General features: G+C 37.7%; 2 protein-coding genes across 2 annotated transcripts in view; both read right to left on the reverse strand.

Annotated features, from left to right (window-relative positions):
- Nucleotides 1-444: 444 nt before the first annotated feature.
- On the reverse strand, nucleotides 445-4903 carry LOC127646356 (protein phosphatase 1 regulatory subunit 27-like). Its single transcript, XM_052129915.1, has 3 exons — nucleotides 4131-4903; nucleotides 3677-3827; nucleotides 445-1057 (listed from the first exon to the last, which is right to left on the reverse strand). The coding sequence occupies exons 1-3, from the start codon at nucleotides 4360-4362 to the stop codon at nucleotides 937-939; spliced, it is 504 nt and encodes a 167-aa protein (XP_051985875.1). The 5' UTR covers nucleotides 4363-4903; the 3' UTR covers nucleotides 445-936.
- A 1355-nt stretch (nucleotides 4904-6258) lies between these two features.
- LOC127646354 (protein disulfide-isomerase-like) overlaps nucleotides 6259-19488 on the reverse strand; it is a 42312-nt gene continuing 29082 nt past the window's right edge. Inside the window, exons 8-11 of the mRNA XM_052129913.1 lie at nucleotides 11437-11557; nucleotides 10453-10634; nucleotides 8782-8886; nucleotides 6259-7566 (exon numbers count right to left, since the gene is read on the reverse strand). Of these exons, the coding sequence (XP_051985873.1) occupies nucleotides 7507-7566; nucleotides 8782-8886; nucleotides 10453-10634; nucleotides 11437-11557 (468 nt within the window). The 3' untranslated portion in view covers nucleotides 6259-7506. The remainder of the gene's footprint in view (nucleotides 7567-8781; nucleotides 8887-10452; nucleotides 10635-11436; nucleotides 11558-19488) is intronic.

Below are 19488 nucleotides of genomic sequence, written 5' to 3' on the forward strand. Positions count from 1 at the left end.
GATTTAGGGAGGTTTTAACTGGGGTACCAATAGGGTGGAATGATAATTTCATAAAATCAGTGTTGTTATCCGTTGATTTGATGTTCCATACAGAAAAATTCAATAAAAAAAAATGTGAAACAGGAAGTGTCTCATATCTTCTGTGCAATGTGTGATTTAGCATGTGAAGATGTGACAATTGATTAGAATAATGTCAAATGCATGTGTCCACCTTGCATTGTTTTCCGAAAGCCATCGGGTGGAAATTTACTTTTTTATTCATTAGTATTTATTCATTTTTTCATATACATACTATTTATTCATTAGTATTTTAAGTTTGTTGTGTGAGGAGAACACAACAAACAAAAAAAAAGACAGACAGTTAAAAATGACACAGAAAGAATGGATTATTTATATTTATTTAGAAAATAACCTTTAATCCAAGTATAAAAATTAAGACTTCTATGTTCCAACTCTGTAAAGTGTCATGTTGTAGATGGAAATGGATAAAAACATTGATTCAAATACCATCACAAGAAGGAGCTATTGAACAATCTTTAAAATATTTTGAGAAACAAATGCTATGGAAAACAATTAAGTGAAATCACATTTCAGTCACAAAATGCAGGGCATCATTTAACTATTACACACTGATTTTAAAAAGCTGTTTTGTTTCTCATTAGCTTACAGCAAGAACAAACTGCATCATCTCCACTGGAAGAGTTCTTCCCTGAAGGGGAAATTGCAACTCACATCCAACTAATTGCTGTCATTGACTGTCTGGTCCAGAAGCACAGGACCAGACAGTTATAACCAGACACCCTTTCAATGTGTCTCAACTAACAGCTCCACTGCAATAACTATGGCTGTTCCACCTTTTGCCAGCAAACCAGCTTCATTCTTTTTCCAGGAGGAGAGCAATCAGCTGAACTCCAGCTTCAGGTAAGGGATGCAAAATCAGTCACTTCGGACTCTGAAAAGTTCCAGCAGCTCTTTGCATTCTGTGTCAATAAGGTCAGCAGGCCTCTCCCCACAGTCATTTTCAGTCTCAGTGTCAGCACCCAGGGAAAGCAAGTACCTGAATATAAAGAGGAAAAACTTTTTCTCAATACAGATTTCAGCCAGTTATGCTGATCTTCCTAACACTGGGAGATAAGAGTGTATGTGTGTGTGTGTGTATATATATATATATATATATTAGTGCTGTCGAGTTAACGCGTTAATAACGATTAATTATACAAAAAATAACGCGGTAAAATAATTAACGCATTTAATCGCATGCTTGTAGTACCACCTGTATACTCCAGAGGGCAGTAAGTGAAATTTCAGCTGTGTGAGCAACACACAGTTTATACAGTGAAGAACACAACACAGATATGCGTTACTAAGGGTTCAAATGCAAACTAAGGGATCTTATTGTGTTTAAAGATTGAGTATTAAACTATATTTAACTTGACCCAGTGACCTAAACATTTTATTTTTGCGACACAAGCATGTCTGACGCAGGTCATATGGTAGGGTGGAAGCTTTGTCCCGCGTCCCTTAAGTCATAAGCAGTGTCCCGCATTTTAATTTTGTCTGTATAATTTTTTATCTTTATTATTATTTCATCATCATTTTATTTCATCGTCCTTTAATTACAAAATCACTATAAAAAAAAAAAAGTTCATAAGAAAACACTGAACATGCACAGCGCAGCCTTTTTTTCTTGCCAGAAAAAAACACTGGGAAAAAAACTACAACAGATAAATGGGTCTATCCGGAGCTCCCGAGAATAAAAAGTGTCTTTGTTCGTATAATAAAGAATTGGAGAAAATATCAGCTCTGCTGAAGCAGTTCAGTGCCCCAAACATGACAGCTCTGATATCTTTGGCTTTGAGTTGTCACCAACGTGTTCTCTGATGACCGCTGTGTGGACAGAGACAAGGAACTGAGCATCTGTGGACCTCATCAAAAGTGAACTTCTGGTGAAAGTGAACACCTACACCTGCCAGGAGTTCTACAGTCATAATGAATAAGAAGGCCCTTCTCGAAGCAGCCAGATCAGACAAAAAAATTAAAGATGCACTAAATCCGGTAAGAACGCATTTAATCTTTCTAGTCTTTAATAATGGAATTGATGTGCTTATTTGGAAATGTGCTTTTTAACGATTAGATTATTATTTTCACTTTATTATATTTACATTGAGTAGGTCTGAGCTGTTAAAATTAGTTTATATCGTAGACCTTATGCCAAACTGAGTGACGTTCACAGCGCCGTCATTAACATTTAACATCACTTTAAAAATACATCTAATATAAAATCAATATTTATTCACCTAGTACAATAATACTACGTTTTCTCTCCCTCGTGTCCTGCAAAATCAGGTCTGCTGACCTGCAACAGAACAATAGCCAGGTGGTCACCCTATGTATACCCCTGGCTTGTTTCTTAAAAAAAAAAACAATGTCTGACGCAGGTGTACATTGACGGGTTCTTAAACAAGCCCTCATAATAAATCTCCAACTGATTGACAAATTCACTTGTGAAATGGATTGCTGTGAACTGTATGCCAATGATTGACTTATGATCAATAATATGTTAATAAACAATACATTGTATTCTAAAGCCACTTTTATATTGTTTTATCAATGATTAACTCATCTGCTAGAAGAATGTAATGCATTTAAATTATATTTATATATACAAAAATGTTATATTTAAAGATAACTATGTATAATTATTTCATCATTATGTATTGAATTATTGTTATATGAGGGGCTTTCTCAGCAAATATTTGTATATGCGATTAATCGCGATTAATTAATCGGGACACCATGTAATTAATTCGTTAAAAAGTTTTAATCAATTGACAGCCCTAATATATATATATATATATATACACACACACACACACACACACACACACACACACACATCAGCTACAACATTAAAACCACCTGCCTAATATTGTTTAGGTACACCTCGTGCCACCAAAACAGCGCCAACCCGCATTCTGAGATGTTATTCTTCTCACTACAGTTGTACAAAGCTGTTATCTGAATTACCATAGACTTTGTCATTTTGAATCAGTCTGGCCATTGTCTGTTGACCTCTCTCATCAAAAAGGCATTTCCGTCCACAGAACTGCTGCTCACTGGATAATTTGTTTTTGGCACAATTCGGAGTAAATTGTAGAGACTGTTGTGCATGAAAATCTCAGGAGATCAGCAGTTACAGAAATACTCAAACCAGCACATCTGGCACCAACAATCATGTCACAGTCCAAATCAAATGAGATTGGTGAGATAATTTTTTTTCCACCATTGTGTAATGTGAACATTAACTGAAGCTCCTAACCCGTATCTGCATGATTTTATACACTGCACTGCTGCCACACTATTGGCTGATTAGATAATCGCATTGGATGTTTGTTGGTGCCAGACGGGCTGGTTTGAGTATTTCTGTTTCACAAAAGTGAAAAGTCTCAGCGTTCTAACGATATAATTCTAATATTTCTACACCAAACTGTTGCTGAGATAAAATCTTTTTAATTGTTGTCTGATATAATTATTTAAATGCTTTCCTTTTTAGTCTAGTGCATAAAACTCAAAATTTGTTGTGGGTCAAAGTGATTCAAAAAGTGAAATGATGGTTCGGGTCACAATTCATTTCAACAATGAAAGCCCATGTAATTAAACGGAGTATTTTGCTTACTTAGCTATTTCTGGAAAGTCATCACTGCAGGCCATGTGGAGAGGAGTCCATCCGTCCATATCTCTCTGAGTGATGTTAGCACCATACTTTACCAGAAGCTTCACACACTCCAGGTTCCCAGATAGGACTGCCTCATGTATGGCTGCCATGCCTGAACAATCAACAAGGAATCATTAGGACAGGCTCAGACTGCTCGATTATCACTTTATTATAACTTGAGACATTGGTGATCATGTTATCAAATAGTTTCAGCTGCCTAGACAAAAATGGTATTGCTTATTATTTGGGGACAAATAACTTCTATTGAAAAAGAGATAATGGAATGCTTTTGTAATCATAATTACATGTTAATTGCACGCAAAGAAAAAATATCTCAACTGTTTAGATCTGAACATCTGGTTTCCTTTTCCTTTCAGAGTCAAGTTATTATACTAACATTAGTATTTTTTCCTACCTGAATGGTAGATTGTGTCTAGATTCACTCTCCTGGTTCTAAGGAAACATCCAATTCTCTCCAGCTCTCCTTGACGGACATAATCCTGGAAAACTATATCATTGGGAAAGTGAACATTACGAATAGGTTTGACAGAAGGTGGAGAACGAGGACATGCTAATGGATTAAAGGCAGTTGGATTGCAGCCCTCATAGTGCACAGTCTGGCTCACTGGACATTGGTAGAACTTCATTCTTTAATATTCCTGTTTTCAAAGTAAGCTAAAAAGTTGTATTTGCAGTAGGAATGTTAAAGGATGTTGAGGAAGTCTCAACGTGGTAAAGTTCTGCTGAATCAGAAGTTTTTTTGTCTATGTAGTGGTTTCAAAAGCCCTGTCCTTGATTATTGTAGCTGGTCAGTCCCTCTGTTTGTCTATGTCTTGACGTAGAGTTTATTCCTAGATAGTCGGACAGAAATTTGTCTGAAGTCAGGGCTCTTTGTGTACCCTATATATACACGGTTCACTTGACTATATTAAGAGACTGCCGTCTAATAGCTCAGATGACTGAATTGGAAGATGAGTGGCCCTTGGTCCCACCTCTCTGGAGTCACACCCCAATGACACTGCCAACAGCAATGAGATCCATAACCTCAGCTTGTTTTCACACAGCACATTTGAACCATGTTTTAACTCCTCATATAAACTTCCCAGCCAACTATTGTTGTCATACAACAGAGAAGACAAATTTCTAGTCCATTCTAGATGGAGCATACAAATAATTGATAGGTACTGTCTGTCAAACATGAGGCAAGAACACAAAGAGGTTAACGGTCACAACAAAGTCTTCAAAATAAGGATTAAGGATATTGATATAAATAATATTACTACTAATTAAACATGCATCTTATTTTTATATTTATTAATTCTTGGTTATATCTATTGCATTATAACTGTGATTGTTGTAAATATAAAAAATGCTTTATTAAATAGTACTTAAATGTGTTTTTATGTTCATGTATACATTCTTCTTGTGACAGTATCAACAAACTAAAATCACATATTCTTTAAATGCTCTTCTAGTAAACATTAGTAAAACCAAATGTTATGATTCCATGTTTGGAACCCCTAAAAGATTCTATATTTAACTTTATAAGGTTCCCAAATATGAAGCAAGTGATAGAACCCTTTTGGGCTCTATATAGAAAGTTCTTTTAAGAGTGTATTTTCTAGTACTAAATATGGCATCAAATGGTTTAAAAGGTACTAGCTGCCAAACATGAAGGCAAGGCCAGTTTGACAGTGACCTTTTCAAAATAACACTGGTTAACAGCCAGCAAAAAAAAAAAGTTGCCAGAGGCTATTTTTAGATGACTGTTTATCATATTAAATGTAATGATTCCCGACAGCAGGCCTATATGACCGTTTTCTACTTTTAGCATACAGCTACCTGACATTCTTTGCAAGTCAAGTTAAAGGAATATTTTACCCCAAAATAAAACTCATCTGACTTTTGTCAGAATACAAAGAATGTCACGATTTCCATACAATAGCAGTTGACAGTGACTCACTTTAAAAGCATAAAAATGCACACCAAAATATCATAAAAGTAGACCATGTGACTTGTTTATCATATTACAAGAATTCTAAAGGCATACAATCGCTTTTAGTCATTCACTCAAGAATTAACAAGGTCTGATATTATTGACTTGTCACCAATTGACCATTGACTATATTCAAGAGTTGATGAATGATTTGAGTGAATAAAAATTCTAACTTTGGTCTGTTCATCATACCAAGTAATTATGCACCTTCAGATAACTTGGAATAGGATGTAGGCACATGGACTACTTTTATGACACTTTTGGGTGCCGTTTAATCTAGTCTCACTATCAACAACTATTGTTTTGAAAACTGCAATCGCAACATTCTTGATTACATTTTTGGGTGAACTATGAATACAACTCTTGCATGCAACTCCATGATAAAAGCAATCAGAAATGATAAAACATGTTTTATATGTTTTAAATATGGAATATTAAATATGGATTTAAAAAGTAATTGAGGACACTGAATTGCCACACTGAAACTATTTAGATAGCAGCTGATTGAATCAGGGATTATAAAATACACAAAAACCCAACACAAGTTTATCACCATGTTTTTTTATTTGGCCACCAGTTTTTCCATCTTAAATTTAAATACAATGGAATGCTTTGAGTCTCAAATATATATATATATTTTTTAAATCTCTCATTTCAAAACCCAAATCCCTCCATACAATTTCCAAACCCTCCCCTTTCTTTAAATATCACCTCTGAAACTCATTCTGCCAAAAAAAAAAAAAAAAAAGAAATGAGGGTTAACGCTCACAACCCTTGAACCTGGCATGGGGAGGCTGAATAAGCTGCATTTACAAACACACTTTCTCCTAGTCACAACTAGCATAACTCCCAATTGGAAGGAATCTTCCAAAAAAAAAGTGATGTACAGCAGGAAGGGAATGGGAGAGAAGTTATTCTCCATACACTATGGCAAACCTCTGCCATTTCAGTAACTGCTATGTAATCTCTGATGGCATTGAGTAAAGTGCAAAATGTTTTTTCAACCAAATCATCCTCCCAGGTGATCAGAAAGCTGCAAGGGCCAACACTGCCCCAGGGTTAGCTTCAACAAAAGTGCTGCTTCTGGGCTCTTCGGTTTGAAAGATTAGACTAAAGTGATTTAATAAACAATAAAACAAAGTTCTCCTCTTTAACATTTAAAAAAATAATTCAGCTGTTTTTGAAAAATATGGAATATGAAAATAGAGAGAAAACAAAGAATGGGAAGGTACCTCAGATTGGTCTCTGCTTAGCTTGTCTGCATTGTAATAGTAGCCCATTATTGAAACATATTTCCACCCATTGATGAACATATAGCCACTCTGCCCCCTAAAAGGTCAGTCCATTCACACCATAGAATCAAGGCAAATTAAATTGGTTTTCACCTTTCTTTGTGGCGAAGAGTATTACCAGTATTAAACTGAAAAACAAAAATATATAAAAATCCCCCCCTGGATCATAAATTGAGGTAGAGGGCAATTATTAAGAGTAGTTCAGTAGAATAGCATGATGATGAAACCTAAAAACATACATTTAATGCCAACATCAGCGTAAAATAAAACATTTCAAAAGACAGGAAAAAAAAAAAAAAAAGAAAAAAAAAAAACAGCCTTTAAGATCTTTTGGGCAGGGGGGCAATTCTCTGTGCTGAAGATGGTTGGTTGGGGCAGAAAAGTTGACCCTGTAGCACCCAGTGGCTGTAGGATTAGTTAGGAAGCTTTAGTGTTTCACAGACAGGGAGGTTTAAAGTGGAGGTGGTGGTGAAGGGGTTCGTCTCGCCTCTTCCTCCGGACTCTTATAACTCATCGCGTCCGTATTCCACATCTAAATCCTCCTCCTCTGCATCATCCAGATCCTGTGGTAAAAGGAAGAGGTTAATTTTAGAACACCGGTAAAGCCAAAGCTATGTTTTAGCACAATCAATGACAACTGGTTTTAGTGGTCACACCCAATCAAGACCACGTGCAATAGCATGACTTCATCAAAGCCCATTTGCCTTGCCACAAACCAGCCTGTAATTTCTGCCTGAAAAACAAGTGCACCAGACACATTTAACTCGAGATGACTCTCACGAGGGCTAAAATTTGTTGTCACCAGTAGTGTTCGGTTGCAAAGCCCTTTCCTCATAGCTAGGACATGCAGACTAGCTAGTGGTGTTGACCGATTCAAGCCTGTCAGTACTGGCAGTAAGAGGGGGGAATCCATCCAGTGTTGTAGGGCTGGAAGGTAAACAGCCATAACAGCTGTGTAGGGAATTAGTGGATATGATAATGTTCTGGAATTAGACTTCAGAGAAGAGGAACCAGGGAGTCTGGGATAAGTTTCTACATCCTGGACTGTGCCCAAATTGAGCAATAAATAACTCACCTCGAGGATTCTGGAATTACTGAATGACTTATGCAAAACCACATAGCTGACTTAGAGATTTGCTTTCCGAGATTTGATTACTCGCTGGGTTTAGGTCTAGCTTGTAAGTAAAGACTTTAAGAAAATTCATTATGGCCTAGGGTAGTGAAATCAGATCAGTAATGACAAGTGCTTGGTTCTCATTTTCTTGAGTATATTTACATGAGGACCAGTTTTTATACTCTGGCATACATTTGGGATAAAGGTTAATTTTGGTTTAAAAATCTGTATAAAACAATAATAATAAAAGAAGCACAGATCAAATGATAAAATGTTAAAATTAAATATTTGTAAATATCTTAAGCGTCATGCATATGTATATCTTTTGTGGGACATTTGATTTTAATGTCGTCAAGGAATGGATCAACAAAATGTCAAATATGCATATGCAAAGAACACCCTTAATTATTTTTCCTAGGTTATTAATGATTGTTCCGATCATTTCCAGTACTCCATCATGTTCTCGACACAATATTTAATCTTAAATCGGGCATGACCTAAATTGAGAACTTGAACGGTAGGAAGTTATGATTTTAATACAAAACTTTTCATCCTAAAATGGCAAATATAATAAATTAACAAAAAGGACTCCAATTAGGGGGACTACAGAGACTACAATGTGTGTCGAGTTAGTTTTGACTAACTTTGTGACAGTTATACATACGTCTGATTCTTCATCGTCTCTAGCTGGTGCCCCACCTTCTTTTCCTCCACTCGCCAAAAACTTTGTGAATCCATCTAGTGTTCTCTCACCATTGTAGTCAATAACCTAATGGGGTGGGGAAGAGACAGGTGATATTAGAACAATTATTTAATAAGTTCAAGTTTTTTTCCCCCAAAGGTATAGCATTCAAACAAATTCTGAACTAGAAGGGTAAAGGATTTTTGCAGGAGGGGAGGGAAACTGACTCTTAAGACATCCAAGTAACTTGGTTTTGGCCATAGCTGGATGCCATTACAAAACTGGTCTTGAACCAAGATCTAATTTCAAACCTGACTTATGAGGAACCCCAATATACCAGTTTACAGACACATCAATTAAGAGTCATCTTCAATTGTCAACACTGGGTCCTCCACTCACAAAAATGCAAGGTTTGGAGAAGCAAATTTTCTTCAATAATTTATGATTAAAGAATGATCCATTGGGCAGCTCTAGATCCCCTGCAAAAAATAGGGTGTGAATTCTCTGTCAGGAGTGTCCAGTTTCCTCCATACATGTTGCAAGGCATTCTATAAACGAGCATTTCTAAATCAGGAGTATAATAGTTTTTCAATAGGTTGCCTTGCCAGATCACCTGCCAAGGCATACAAATTAACCCCAAGTGCTCCGCTAAATGGTGTAAAATAATGTTGACATGATCAGAGTGAGAAACTCAAGTTTATAAAAGTGTAAAACCCTGGCATAAACCCCATGCGCCTGGCAGACATTAAATTCTGTATACATCCGACATCGGAGCTTCTAACCTAAGCGTGCCACATGCAGATGATACATCATCCACCAAGCTTGGGTGTTGAGCACACTGGCAAATTATGCTGGCCATCCTTTGCAGTGGCATATAGATCTGCTGCACTACAACATCTGCCAGCAAAATCAATGTTTATATAATTACCAATGAAGTTTAGCAAAGACCACAAAATGATGGGACTCTTTTTACATCAATAAAAAGATTGTGAAAGGTAATGCAATGAATCTATAATAGCAACATGAGATAACATGGCATCCTTGCTTGCATTCTCCCATTTATACCAATTTCTCATACTGAGGCAAATCAGTTCTGTTAAGTTCATGCAAAATCTATGTTTAAACACTGACCCTTAACACTTAGTTTAATATTTTAAACCATGATTTTAACTATACATAAGTAATATTTACATTCGATTCATGATGTTATCCAGAGGGGAACTGGCCCCCACAGTGAGTCTGGTTTCTCCCAAGGTTATTTTTCTCCATTAATCAACATCTTATGGAGTTCTGTGTTCCTTGCCACAGTCACCTTCAGCTTGCTCTCTGGGGTTATTAATACAATTATTTAAATTACTTAGATAAAATATGATTGTTAATAGTGTTTAAAAATAATTACACAATGATGATTCATCGACATTACAGTTTTATCATCTGTTAATGCCCGATCTTCTGTAAAGCTGCTTTGAAACTATGTTTGTTGTGAAAGGCACTATACAAATTAAATTGAAAAGTTGAATACTCCCAAAAACATGGTCAGCTCTATGCTTAGTATAGATGATCTATGCAGCACATCATATCCATTTTTGTGCCCATTATTCACGTTACATAAATATACCATAATTTTTAAGTTCAACTCTTTCATGGCCTCACCTTAAGGTGATCGCTAGCAGGGAAGAATTTGAGCGTAGGGAAGCTATGCACTTTGACCGCTTCAATCTCATTGGCTGTGGAGTCCATCTTGGCAACAATGACGTCTTGGTTGTCTTTAAAGTTCTCACCCAACTGATCCCAGATGGGGGCCAGTTGTTTACAGTGACCACACCACGGGGCATCTGGATATAGGTAAAGCACAGTCAATATGAACAGATAGTATCGCCACAAAGCGTTTCAGGGCACAGCAGACTACAAAAAAAAAAAAAACAGAAAACTGAACTAAAGCCACACACAATGGTACATGAGTAAAATCACTTTCTAGTCCCTTTTAAAATAAAGCCATTGTCTGGCTCCATTTATTGTAGAAGTAGATATGGCCTACTTTACCCACTCACATGGTGCATGGATAGAAACAGGAATGAGCAGAAGAATCCAGAAACACTTGCAGTGATAAACTTTATTGGACTTTAAAATAAATAACACAAACGCATTTCAGCACGTAGGCCTTCATCTGTCTCCATTTATTGACAGCTGTGCTGTTGTAATCTACCTACAAATGCAAAAATCTATTCACGTGTCCAAGGTTTAACAGCCCTCCTAATGCCGCACCCTCCGAGACCACCCTTGTTAGAAAGCCCAAGTCTGCAGGGAATGCAGGGTTGGGAAGCTGGTTGCTTTAAATAACTCTGGATCCTAAAATTAGAGCATTTCTAGCTCCAACATTCCCGTTATAGGAAGTTTGAGGATGGGAAGGGGCACACATATGTGGGTGCAGGGATTAGCAGGATGCTTCTGGATAAATACAGGAGCCTTGTGCTTAAGACCCCAGAGCAATCTAGGAGGGGTAATCAAGCAAGCCCACCTCAAAATAAATCAGGCAATTCAACATGGAAAGTGATCTCAAACCAGCTGGTTAGAGAATAGACTAGAGAACTTGTATCAAAAGCAAATGAACCCATTTCTACATTATACAATACTTACAAAACTCTACAAACACGTTCTTAGCAGGGTTGAAGGCAACTTCCTCAAAGTTCTTGCCCACCAAGACCTTGACGGGGTTCTTATCCCAGTCTTCAGGAATGTCCTGACTCATCAGATGAGGCTGAATGCAAAAAGAGAATTTAGAATTATAACATGAAAATGTAAAGAACATTTTCCATACAGTTATACAAACATGCAACCCATCCAACAGACTAAATCTGCAGGAACACCTAAGGCCAGAGCATACTCCGTTTTTCTGTGTTCTGGAGCATAAAACCTTATAAACTCTTTGGCCACAGGCGCCAAGTGGTCTGTGCAGCGCTACATGAAGTCATACATTGAGAAGGCTGTGAAAAATCTATAAAAAAAAAAAAGAAATGTGAAGCTCTACACACTTTGCTAGTTTTAATACTTTGTCATAAACCAGTGAGATTCGATACAGCGAGAATTGTAGAACATGTCGGCAATGCTGATGAAGGTCGTTGCGGACTTCGAGGATCTTGCTGTAATTCGATTAATCATTGCCATCTATACTAAATTCACTGAGGTGGTCACAAGAGTGAGGGATGTTGAGAAACTGATTGAATGTCTGGAGCCATCGGAGGGAACCAGCTGCTAATCTGCTAGTAACCAAGGTGGATTTGAAGCGCGTCTTGGAGAAATTGGAGGACCTGGAGAACCACAATAAATTGTCGGAATTCTCAAAGCCGAAGAGGGCCAGGATATGGTGAAAATCCTGGACAGGCTTTTTCCCGAATCTGCTTCACATAACAGGCCATAAGCTAGAAATTGAGCTAGCTCACAGGGTTCCAGCTCAGTGATCCACTGAGGGAGACAGGCCCCGATAAATTCTGGCCCAATTTCTGAGACCATCTGATAGAGATCTCGTGTTGCGCGAGGTGAGGAGTAAATGAAGTCTTTTTTGGAAGAACCACAACATTTACTTGTTCCCAGACTTTGCGAATTTGACGAGAGAAACGTGATCGATTCAAGGAATGCAAGAAACTCTTACATCAACGGAAGGTCTCCTTTGCACTGATGTTCCTGGCGAAATTGAGAATAGATCCAAAGGATAGCCACAAACATTTACTTGTCCACTGCAAGCGATGTTCTTCATAAAGCCAATGGAGCAAGTTATTTTGTGGTACTCATGTTGTAGCCGAAAGGACCAACTCACTGAACATTCACTTGACTGTTCGAGGAACCGAGCGCCTTTGTTTCTTTTTGTGCTGGTTCTGCCTAGCGGTTGGAGTTTGTTTTGTGGAAGAACACACTGTAGGATATGTGGTACTGATGAATTTCAAAGGGAACCATTAACGTGCATGTCTTTGAACACCAATATATGTAAAGGGAATTTAGGGTCTAGAAATAGTTGAGATATGAACTAAATTAAACTGTCCTTATTGTACATCATTAGGTAATGAAATGTATAAAATGGAATTAGTACTGTTCGACAACCATTATAAATTAGATAAATGACAAATAACTATTCTCCACCAATTAAAAATTGTATCTGCTCACAATTTCTACTGTAAGGAATTAGCTTTAATAAGTGAACGATTCATTCACTTGGAGTAATATTATTCTCATGGCTTATTGAAAATACATGTATTTAGGTACAGATTTGAAGCTAAATCTTTTATAAACAGGGATGAGATTATTTATCAAAATATACCACAGTCATTCATCTTTGAATACAGACAAACTTTATTGCTATTCTAAACATAAATCTAATCTAACATATATACACGGAGACAGGTTGGTGGAAAGAGTGATCGAATGCGAAATAAATTAAAATGAACTTTATGGAGACTCTTGACAAAGTGAAGAAAATTAACCTTATTGAGTCTACATAGATTTGCTATCGTAACAAATACACCAGCACTTTGAGCACAATATTACTGCTCAAAATAGAGCATGTTTAATCATTAATTTTACATCTTGCAAATGGTACAAGAGGCATGACATTCGTTGTCATCAGCTTTCTCTGCATATGCCAGCGAGCGTTTACATACTAAACATGACATTTTTTCATGGATATTATACTTGTAGGTAAAAAAACCTGACTGATGAAAATCATACTGGTTAATTCATTGGTTATACAACATGGATAAAACATTACACACATTTTAATGAGGTATATCAGGCTATAATTATTCATTTGTCAGTTATACAAGTTACCACAGTTCAAAACAATTGTCAGAATTACCTAGCAAGACTAGGTATTGTATGTGGGTCCATGCAGTTTTATATTTTAAAGGACTGATTTAGCAAAGTACTGTGACTTCTGTGAGATGTTTCTGGATTAAGGAATGTCCTTTTTAAGATGCGGTTTGCTGAACAATGATCACAATGTCATGCGATCTGATGTGTCTTAAGTGTAGCAAACTGGTTTATATCGGAGGACAGAATCTTGTGTCTAGAGTCTCTCAGGAACTCCAAGAGAGTGTATTTGTCTTTTATTGCTTTGACCTTTGAACTTAGGGCCTCTTTGTATAGAAGTTTAAGTCATATGGGATCTAGACAAGTCTCTTTATTAGTTTTACTGGCCTGATGTGAATTTATGACATTGTGGAATTCCAGGATTAAGATTGGGTAAATCCTAGATTCAAATCATATAGCTGCAATTCTTCTGCATGTATAATACAACACCACCTTCGGGACAGTAACGTGGATGAATCTACACATTTTGCATTTATTCCACCTATTGACTGGAGTTTGCTTTATAGATTATCGGTTGTGTAACTGTATCAAAATTTGTATAGAAACACCAGACTTGAGCAATCTGATGGCGAAGGGCTCTCGTTGGCATACATGGACTGAGTTTAGAGGAATGGACGCTAGCTGGCACCTTTTTCTGTTTGTTTGGTTCTGGGTGAAGTTTGGGGTCTGATTGTTGCACTAATGTTGGAATGTGGCATTTATAATTTTATTTTACCATTTGTCAAAATGTTAATATGAATGGATTGTCTCTCTCCATGTGGAATGTGAATGGGTTGGGGCACCCATAAAGGATATTTCTCTTAAGAAATATGATAGCGTTTCTTCAGGAAATGCAGCTTTCCCCGCAGGAAGCAGAAACATTTGGGTAGATATGGGGTGGACATGTTTTCTTTAGTGCTGGCTCAAGTAAGGAGTCATTACACTGATAAGCATCTACAAATTTAAATGTCCCCAACAGATTAAAGATAAATCAGGAAGAGTCATTATTGTTCAAGCAGAAATTCAGCGGCAAAGTCTTCTGGCTAATATTTAGGCCCCTAATGTTGATGATCAAGGCTTTTTTTTTATAGATCTGTTAGGGATGTTGCAAGCTGCTGTCATCCCTCATTATTTAATATTGGATATTGGGAGGAGGCTTTAATCTTTTGATGGACAAAAGTGTGCAAGCCCACTAGAGCACACGCTTCACAGGGTGTGTAAAAATCTTGGCCTTACAGATATTTGGAGACTTTTGAACCCATCTGTTAGGGACTATAATTTTTTTCATCAGTCCTTAAGATTTCTTCTAGAATTTGTTTTCATTTCATCTGTTGCCGATTGCTCAATTGGGAGACATTTTGGTTTCAGATCATGCCCCAGTGAATTTAGAGGTGCTGCAACATATAGAGAAAAAGGAAATCATAAAATTGCTTTAATGTATCCCTTTTGCAAAATCCAACAAATGTTAAAGGCTGAAATCAATGTTTATATGGAGACCAACTGATCCTCCGTATCCTCTGTGGGCATGGCCTTGGAGGCACTTAAGGTGGTTCTTAGGGGTCGGAGCATTCGGTATGGCTCATTCATCAAAAAATCCAAAAGCACGAGATCTCATTGAGTTGAAAGGGAATATTAAAAGTGCTGAGGCCGAAAGTCGTCTGATGGCCTCAGAGAATTGACTCGACTGAAATACAGATATAAAACTATTTTGTCATGGAAGGTGGAGTTTTGGCTATTCAGGGGAAGATGGTCATACTTTGAGTAGGGGGATAAGGCAGCAAAACTTCAGGCTAAATATATAAAACAGAGAGTCTATCTGCCATTCCCTCAGTGAAATATTAACCTTGGCCATTGACATTAATAATGCCATCTTGATCTTTATAGTTCCATGTCTTCGTCTACTGATAAGGATTTTAGAAACTTTGTGGAACCATTAGAACTTTCTAAACTTATGGCGGAGCAAAAAAAATTATTGATACTGGAGACAACCTTTGAGGAGCTTTGCAAGGTATTTAAGGTCTTGCCTACAGGCAAGGCTCCAGGGCCAGATGCCTTTGCTGCTAGAAGTTTATACGGAATCATTAAAGAATGTAAAGCTCCACCAACAATGACAAGCTCGTATCAGTCCGATTCTTAAAAGGACAAAGATCTAAGCGAGTGTGAAGATTTACCTTCCAATTTTTCCTGATCCAGCTAGACGTCAAGTAAAATTTTGGCCTACCGATTAAGGTCATGACATACACACATAGATCAAGTGGGGTTTACATTATGATAACATTAGGCGTATCAATATCATGTGGTCAGTTGCAAATGATCAGACTCCAATTGATGCCATCTCACTTGACTCCGAAAAAAGGCGTTTGATATGGTAGAATGGGATAATCTAAGATTTTGGAAACTTCCTTTTGAGGAAGTGTCATTTAGAAGACTGGTAACTTGGATTTGTTTGTTGGGAAATGGGGCAACTTGAGTTTTTGGAGGGCTCTCGGGGAGGGGCAGTGAAGAGAGAGGGATAAATGAAAGTGATTATTATATACATATATTTTTTTTGCTTTTTTCTGTGCGTGTACACATGACCACAGGAATGTTTGTTGAGGGCCAGGGCGGGGGTTAAATGTTGCAAATATGCTACCCTAAAATAGTCAACCCCACTGTTCTACTTAAAATTACAACATTCCTAAAAATAGCAAAGGTGCAACTGCCTGCTAAGGTGTTTGACACTGGCGACAAATGCTCATCAGGGATCTGATAGGGAGACTGGCTCAATGTCATTTAAAACCGCAGTCATTTTCATTTCCATGGTAATGGATTGAAAAAATGAATTAAATTAATTATTTTCCTCAATTCTACAAACAATGACAACATGAAAGCGTGTTTGAAATCTTTGCAAATGTATTCAATTTTTAATTTTTTTTAAAAACACATGTACATAAGTATTCACAGACTTTGCTCAATGCTATGCTGAAGCACCATTGGCACCAATTGCAGCCTCAAGTCTTTGTGTATGATACTACAAGCTTTGCACACCTATTTTTGAGCAGTTTCTGTTGATATCAGACAGACACCATGAGGAATAGTGAGGTTTTGTTAATGAAAGACTCTTTGAATGAATCTTTAAGTAAACTAATCATTCACCTCCATACAATGACTCCTATTTTTCATTCACTGACGCCTCTCCCTTTTGAAGCTAATGAGCTCTACCGCTTTTTGTATGCCTATAAAGACTATAGCATGAGTCAATGGAGTTCGAGTGCAAGCTGTGACGAAGCATAACATTGATCTGGCAGTGTCAGAGAGGAAAAGGGAGGCAGAGAACTCTCATCATCATAGAACACAGCCGAAGAGTGAAAAACATTATTATGGAATGTGTGCGAATGAATAGTGTGGAAGAATAGAGCATTTCAGGACAGGAACCTGTACTTGTAAGGTAAATTCACACGGTTCTATGGTAATTACTTTTTATATTTACCCATTCTTTGACTTAAAATTAATATGCATGATTGTGTTGGATAAATATGCTGTATTTTGGAACTAACCTTTGTAGCTCTTTGGGAGGTATACTTTAGGCTACCCGGGCTTGTGAGTAAGAATAAAGATTTTATTTGCTTAAGCTTTACCACTGGAATTCATTTTACAGGTGAATTTCCACCACATTTCTTGGCATCCCGTAGGTGGGCTCCAACATCTCAGTGGAGTGACTGACTGCCGACACCTAGACCAACTTTGAAGAGATCTCTGAAAAATTGGACAAGTGGATTTCTCTGAAATCGAGACACTCACCTAGCTTCAGCTGTTGCTCACACTGAGTGACTGAGCCAAGGACCTGGATTTTATAAATTTGGCTACTTTGGTAAATTAAGCATAAAAAAATAAATTGAAAAAAAAAAAGGTTCCTCAGTTTATGGAGAAATAGATAAAAACAAGAAAAGCTATGGCATAAATGGACAAAGGGCAAGTTCCTAGAAAAATGCACTATTAAGTGTTACAAATTTGGAAGAGTGTAGGTGTTTATTGCAGAGCTGGAATACGAGAGGTGGAACAGATTGGAATTAATTTACAAAGTGGGAAAATGAGGCCAAGAAAAGATTTCAGGTGAAAATACATGGTCAATATAAGGTAGAAAAGAAAGATGATTTTGATGTCTGTCTTAAGTCTACAGGGGCTCAACCTCCTCCTCCCTTTGATCCTCCGACACATTCCACACCAGCCTCTGAGAGCAAACCCTTGTCAGCTGATGTCACTGGGGCTTCATCCTCTCAGCCAGCGGACCCAAGAGCGACTGTGAAAGAACCACCAGTCTCTTCTCAAACCAGATCTTGAGTGCACAGAGGTCACAGTACAGCAAGGGGAGATAGATCCAGTAAAGACAATCACGCCTAAAAATCCAAATCAAGAAAAACGAAGATGAAGGAAGACTATGATGATGATTTCAGTCATGACTTTTTTGAACCTTAAGCAAAGATGCAAATACCATTGGTCCAGTTTCCGAACCCACGGGCAGGGCAGGCCGGTCAGCAAGCAACAATGTATGTGTACATCCACTTGCGCTGGCTGAATTGGACTCCATGGTTATCGATATCACAAGCCCAAAAACTAACATCGAACAATGTATCCGGGACTTAAGTCTCTTGATATGGTCAAATTTACCAACCCGGAATGGACTAAAGTGATGGCTTGTGTTTTCAGACTGAAATGGGAACGTCCATGTAATGATCCAACGTACCCATGGGATCCACAAGGTGAATGACACCAGACCACTTCCCCACCTAATGGATTGCATAAGAACAGAATTTCCTGTGACAAAGTACTAGACAAAAAGGTAGCTGACATGGCATAGAGCAGTTGCATAGGACTGACCATGCCAAACACACTGAACACATCCTACGTGGCAAACAGTCCAAGACTCAATTCACTTCAGATGACACGGCCATTAAACTGTCCCCCTTGATAATAGTTCAGCTAGGGGGGCACACTGGACGTGGAGGACAGGGACAAGGATGGGGTAGAGGTAAGGGCATCCAAGGCACCCGTTTTATTTGCTGCCAATATGGCCATTTTGATAAAAGTTGTTCACAGAACAATGCAGCTGATAATCAGGAAGTTCATGAATATAATCTCCCAAGATTCTCAGTGAAGTCCGATAAGAGAAAAATTATGAAAGTTCAGATGTTATAAAAATATACTTTCGTTTTTGAATGACATACCCTAAAGATTCATATGATATCGGGTGCATGAAAAATGCACATCCCCTGCAGGTGGATCCAAAATTAAACCATGGACAATAGAGCTCAATACCACCTTTCTAAAGAAACAGATAAAGGTCACCGATTCTCTTTTGGACAAAGGTGCCATTTCTTTGTGTACACATTCCTTAGCCTTTTTTTCTCCTCTCTCTTTACTGCCAAATGAGTACTAGACTAATACAGAATGGTCCAGGATGTACGCTTAGTAAATGAGGCAGCATTCTCCTCAGCCCCGATTGTACCCAATCCTACCATCATTCTTTCATCAATTCCACCAGACATGACTTATTTTTCTGGGCAGCCATTACTGGTTGCACTTATAAATCAACACTTAAAAAAAAATCAACTTTTGGACTCACTTTGGCACATACTCGTGATTCTGATTGTATTTTGGACAGCAATAATCGTGCCAACATGGCAGCAAAATTACCAAAAATTAAACTTACCATAGTTACAGATGACGGACCAGTCAGATGTCTAATTAACTAACCTCTCTAATCGGCCTCTTTTACAGCAAAATGCTACTGAGGAAGAACTAATCCTTTGCCGTGCAAACTGCAGGATGGATTCTGCCACAGGCACTTGGATTGACTGAAAATAAACCAGA

This window comes from Xyrauchen texanus, chromosome 7 (assembly GCF_025860055.1).
Source record: "Xyrauchen texanus isolate HMW12.3.18 chromosome 7, RBS_HiC_50CHRs, whole genome shotgun sequence".
NCBI classification, from domain to species: Eukaryota; Metazoa; Chordata; class Actinopteri; order Cypriniformes; family Catostomidae; genus Xyrauchen; species Xyrauchen texanus.

Excerpts from the sequence above, each read along its gene's own strand:
- LOC127646356 (XM_052129915.1), bottom strand. The coding sequence starts at position 4,362 with ATGAAGTTCTACCAATGTCCAGTGAGCCAGACTGTGCACTATGAGGGC. Across the intron at positions 3,828-4,130 it reads AGACACAATCTACCATTCAG|GCATGGCAGCCATACATGAG; the intron begins GTAGGAAAAAAT and ends TTGATTGTTCAG. Across the intron at positions 1,058-3,676 it reads GACTTTCCAGAAATAGCTAA|GTACTTGCTTTCCCTGGGTG; the intron begins GTAAGCAAAATA and ends CTTTATATTCAG.